The sequence below is a fragment of the Nannospalax galili genome, unplaced genomic scaffold (genome assembly GCF_000622305.1).
Source record: "Nannospalax galili isolate Female #2095 unplaced genomic scaffold, S.galili_v1.0 scaffold371, whole genome shotgun sequence".
Classification (NCBI taxonomy): domain Eukaryota; kingdom Metazoa; phylum Chordata; class Mammalia; order Rodentia; family Spalacidae; genus Nannospalax; species Nannospalax galili.
The window spans coordinates 2,219,670-2,225,217 of record NW_008331606.1 but is presented as its reverse complement, the minus strand read 5'-3'; the positions used below and the strand labels follow the sequence as shown (position 1 = coordinate 2,225,217).

The 5,548-nt window shown below is 38.3% G+C and overlaps 1 protein-coding gene across 8 annotated transcripts in view; it reads left to right on the top strand.

Moving 5' to 3' along the window:
- Enox2 (ecto-NOX disulfide-thiol exchanger 2) overlaps positions 1 to 5,548 on the top strand; it is a 395,106-nt gene that overhangs the window by 37,572 nt on the left and 351,986 nt on the right. For 4 of the 8 annotated variants that reach the window (XM_029560431.1, XM_029560430.1, XM_029560432.1 and 1 more), the window contains one exon: positions 4,084 to 4,127. The exons of the other annotated variants lie outside the window; for them this stretch is intronic. In XM_029560431.1, coding sequence (XP_029416291.1) covers positions 4,112 to 4,127 — 16 coding nt within the window. In that variant the 5' untranslated portion in view covers positions 4,084 to 4,111. Of the gene's footprint in view, positions 1 to 4,083; positions 4,128 to 5,548 lie in introns of those variants that run through there. 8 annotated transcript variants of the gene reach the window in all.

The window sequence follows — 5,548 nt, the reverse complement described above, 5'->3', positions numbered from 1 at the left end:
ATATATAATTGTGTGTATGTATACATGCAGGAAAAACATGCATATGCATAAAATAAAAATGAAAGTCAAGAACAACAAAACTAAAGGAGCACATTAGTCAGAAATAGTTTTCTTTCATTCAGTCCTATATTAGTGTGTGTGTGCGTGTGTGTGTGTGTGTGTGTGTGTGTGTGTGTGTTTGCTTCTGTATGAGTGGTGAGTAGCCATAATTGTAAGTCTGTACATGTCTTTGTTTTAATACTTGGACACAGGTATTTGCATATGTACCTATGTGCACAAATATTGTATGCTTATTTTATGTTGTATCTTTTGTTTCTTTGCTTTTGAACCATAACAATAATGCCTTTTGACCACACAATCAAGTATTATAAATATCATTTGTGAGATTTTATACTTTTTTTGAGACAGGGTCTCCCTGTAGCCCCAGCTGATCTGGAACTCACTATATAGACCAGGCTGGGCTGAATCTCATAAAGAGCCTCCCAAGTGCTGGGATTGAAAGTGTGTCCCACCATGCCCAGTTTGAGATTTTATCCTTTAAGCTGACCACTTCTCTGAACTGTAACAGTATTCATGTCTATACCACCAAATCCAATGTTTAAGTAAATAGTATATATCCTCCTGTTCTTTAGTGTGTTTATTGCACTAAATTTATTCCCCAATGTTCAATTAAGTATCATATATATTTCTGTTCTTTAGTATATTTATAGGTGCTAAACCTGTTCCCTTTTATGTAAGACTAGTGATAGATTTGCACTATAATGCACGGTTGGAGGACCTGATTGTTAAGTTCTTGAAGGCAAGGATGGTACCTTTCTTACTCCTTTCTTTGGAATTCTCCATGACATATTTAGCAACATATTTTTATCTAAGGAAAGATCAACTAAAACTACTATTATAATTAAGATTTCATTCAATGTCATTGTCTATCATAAAACATACTATGTTTGCAAGTGGGTGCTATGATGAATGTACAGTATGGAAATGGGTGTATTCACTCTGCCAAGGTTGGCAGTGTTCTTTCCTCACTTTGTACTAGCTTATGTTACTTGCTTTCTCTTGTGGTGTTGCTACTGGCTCCTTCTCATAATGACTACTGGGAGCACATAGAAATGGCTTCTAATAGCTTTAACTTTTAGTAGCTTTTTTAACAGGTTAGGAATACTGACATAATAGTACTTGCTTTTCTTATTTCCCAGGTTTCCTAGATCTTTAAGTCCACTGGTTATTTTTTTGTTAAACTCTCAGTAGAGTATAGTGAAAAAAGTTATTTTTGATTGAGCCATCTTTTTTAAAACACAACTATCTGTATGAGATAGAAAAAACTGAAGCTGCTTGCAACTACTCTCATTTGGGTACGAGCCTTTGTTTCACTAAATTTTTCCCTTTTCTCGGAGTCCCACCTCTGACTCAGGGTCTCCTGGTTCTGACGCAGATTGACAAACCAACATAAGGCATCCTATTTGGATTTTGCATAGTTTATATGACATTTGGGAAGGGGTGACTTACAAAACCCCGGATTCTTATAGGCTTTTCTTTTTCCGTATTTGAAATGCATGTGTCATCAGTTTCCCGCCCCCACTTGGCCTTGTCTTGTCTCACCGGGTCCCGCCTTTTGCTACTCTTTATTCCAAAAATGGTGACTACCCCATTTATGGCTGTGCACGAAAGTCCATACCCGAATATGTCTGGTGGCTTCCAAACAGCCACACAAAATGGCAAGAGAGCAGCCTCATGGTTTTACAGGCTTATATCTCCTTAGCCCCGCCCCTTAATGGGCTTTCCTTCCACAGAGGAAGGAAAGAAGGGACCATGGCTTATCAGAGAAATTTCCAGGTTACAGCCTTGTTAAATGAAAAACCAAACAAGATGGAACTAGTCCTAATTCTCCTTCTTACATTGGTTCTTTTTATTTTTTGGTAAATTTTTTATTGAATTTTTGTATATTTCATACAGAACATCTTAATCATTTTTATACCCCTTCCCCATTGGCATCCTCCCATAGTTCCCACCCACTCTTATGAATGCATTTGTTAAGCCCTATCATGTCAAGTTAGTGTCCTCAGATGTCCCTCAGTGCAAGTACATTCACTAAGTTCTTATCTGCCTATCTAGAGTCCCTCCCTTTAAGAAGATCAGCTCTTCCTCACCCAGTAGTAATCAACTGCCAATAATTCTTTGACTAAGATTGCCCATTTATGCAGTTCTGTGCTGGGGTTTTGTCTGCTTGAGTTTGCATGGGTCCAAGATCCCAGGAGTCTGTAGGACTCTATTTTCATAAGATTATGCACCTCCTCCCTGTCTCTTACAATCTTTCTTCTGCCTATTCCAGAGTAGTCCCTGAGTCCTGGGTGGGTGGATTTTAAATATAGAGGTCCTGTCCAAGGATCCACACTCAGCAGACTCAAACTCTCTACTCTTTGGCCACTTGTGACCTTTTGTGTTTCTGGCCCTCTGTTGCATGAAGGAGCTTCATTGACGAGAACTGAGAGATATATTAATTTTCTCTTTACCCCTTGTTCTATGTTCTGTGAGCGTTAGGTGTAGAGGTTGCATTGTAAGTGTGCCACTTAGACTTAGGCAGTTCACAATGTCCGTGTGTGACCAGTTGTGGAACTCTGTAATAATCTCTGTCTGTTGCAAAAGAAACTTCTTTGATGAGTGGTGACTGGGATATTTGTCTGTAAATATAAGTATCCATATTTTCACATTGTAAGACTTTTTTTTTTTTTGTAGGGTAATGTGACAGCCTTGGAGTTTTCTCTAAGATCTTTGGCCTTTCTAGCTATGTCTTTGGCTAGGTTTACAGTACCACACATGCGTTTCCTCCCATTGAGTGGGCTTTAAGTCCAAGTTGGTAGTTGTTGATTAGTCCCAAGAAAAAAGTGCCACTACTGTACCAATGTCATTTGCTGTGCCAATCATTGATGTGGTTATTAGGCTTTGAAGTTAGGTTGGACCATTGATTTTCTCCCTCAGCAGCTTGTGTAGTGCTCTCCAAAGCTATGAGAGCTAGCCTTCAGGGAAGGTGGCGTCCAGGTCGGCTGCAGCTCCATTGCTCCAAGTCCTATGTCTGATTGAACTGTCTTAATTTTTTTGACATAGGCTCAAGAGGACAAATTAAAAGACAGAATGCATGAAATCCAGTGTAGGTGGGTGCTATGGGAGGGTGCCAATGGGGAAGGGGGTATAAAGAGTATTAAGGTATTGTGTATGAAATACACAAAAATTCAATAGAAATAAAAATGCATTTTAAAAAAATGTTCTTTAGGAAGATATAGTGTCTTTTAATTTTCAGCAGTTGGTGGAACAGTAAAACACAGTGGCCAATGGCAGAGTATGTGTTAAAGGGATTTATATATTAACCATTCCTCCTCTGCACTTCCTCACCCTTCTACTTCTTCCTTTCAGCATCAGGTAGAATACACTGCTGAAAGTAGTTTCTTTTCTCCCCCAGCTGAAGTTTAAAATTATGAGTGTTGTATAATAAAATGGTGATTTTTATTCAGTCCTGGTGGTAGAAAGGGATTTGCTGATGTGTAAAATGAGACAAAGACAAATAACAAGCAGATGTTCTCACAAAATGTTCATTAAATCCCTGCCTAGTGGAAGATGCTGGATTACATGTGTTCAAACTCTAAATATGTTCAAGAATAAGGAGCTTTTATACCTTTAATATTCAATTTAGGAAAGACTATATAACTTTCTCTGTAAAAATCATAGTAATTAGTGACTTACAGTCTTTTCCTCATTTCAGAGTGGCTTGTCATGAGTGCTTTTAAATTTTTCTTATTGATTTTGACAGTTTCAATTATCCAAACAGACATTACTTTATTGGGGGATTATGAAGTGGGCATCAGCTTTTATTTGGCCCTAGATAGAGATTATTCCACAGGTGCAAATTACAGTTTTTATTTGGACTACCTGTAAAATACTATGTGACATGGATATGTGATAATAATTTTAGGAGAATTGGGCTGCAAAGGGAGATCAGTAATAAGATCACCCTTGACTTGTCCTCTTGTTCTTCGATAATAGTAGGATGTATAAGGTTTTTTATTACTGGTTTTGTTTTTTTTTTAGTGATGGATATCAAACCTAGTGAGTCATCATGCTAGGCAGAACAGGTAATTCTTTTAAAAAATATTTATCTTATTTAATTGTCTCTCTCTCTCTCTCTCTCTCTCTCTCTCTCTCTCTCTCTCTCTCTGTGTGTGTGTGTGTGTGTGTGTGTGTGTGTGTGTGTGTGTGTGTGTTTACATGCATGTGAATTCAGGTTCCCTCAGAGGCCTGAAGTGTTGGATTCCCCTGGAACTAGTGGTACAGGCAGTTGTGAGCTACCCAACTTGCGTGCTAGGAACCAAAGTCAGGTCCTCTATAAGAGCGGTACTTGCTCTTAACCACTAAGCCTTCTTTCTAGCCCAGAACATGTAGTTCTTGATGCATTGTATTGCTACAACAAGGTATACTATCCATTGGTAAGCCTACTGTTCTGATGTGCTAAATGTTAGGTAGATCTATTTTCAGGTAAATTATAATATAAACCTTATGTTCCAGTGGTAAAAAGGAATGTCTGGTTTTACCTGGCGATGGTGGTACCTGAGAAGAGATGATATTATGCCCCACTCTTGGAGGATGGTAGAAGTGTATTAGGAAAGAGGTTAAAAATATTTCAATAAGCAGGAGCAATATATGGAAATATTCAAATACAGAGTTTGAAACATGAAATCTTTTTAAACCCTTTTTATTTTTTTATTTTATGTGTATGAGTGTTTTGCTTGCATGTATGTAAGTGCACCCATGTCACACAGTGCTGCAGAGGTCAGAAGAGCTGCATCAGATTTCCTGGAACTGGAGTAGAAGACAGTTGTTAGCAGCCATGTAGGTGCTGGGAACTGAACTCAGGTCCTTTGCAAGAGCAGCCAGTGCTTTTAACAACTGAGTCATCTCTCCAGCCCTGGAGAAACCTTTTAAATTTATTTTTGAGAATTTCATACATGAGTACTATATTTACATAATAACTCCTATGTTCCTCATATTCCCTTTTAAATCTATGACCTCTTCTTCTATAATTAATACACACACACACACACACACACACACACACACACACACACACACAAAACCTCCCGACCCCATTTAGTGTTGCTTTTATGTACATGTGTTTAGAGCTGACCACTTGGGACTGGATAACCCTTGAGTAGACTAATTTTATCTCTTTTATCAGCCATTGATTACCTGTAGCTCTTCATATAAGGGCGGGATCTTGTGAAATTTCCCCTATCCACACTGGCATATCAACTGATGTTGTCATTATTAGAAACTTGTTTAGCTAACCTTAGTTTTGAGATTTCATGGGTACAGTATTCTTGTCATGTCTAGAAGACACTATCCAGCAGCATCTGTCCTGGTCCTCTGGCTATTACAATCTTTCTGTCTCTTCTTCCACAATATGCCCAGCTCCTAATTGGTATATCTACAATGCAACATGAGCAACTTAAACTCTCAGTGATTCAGTTTGCCTTTGTGTCTCAGTTTCCTTATCTAT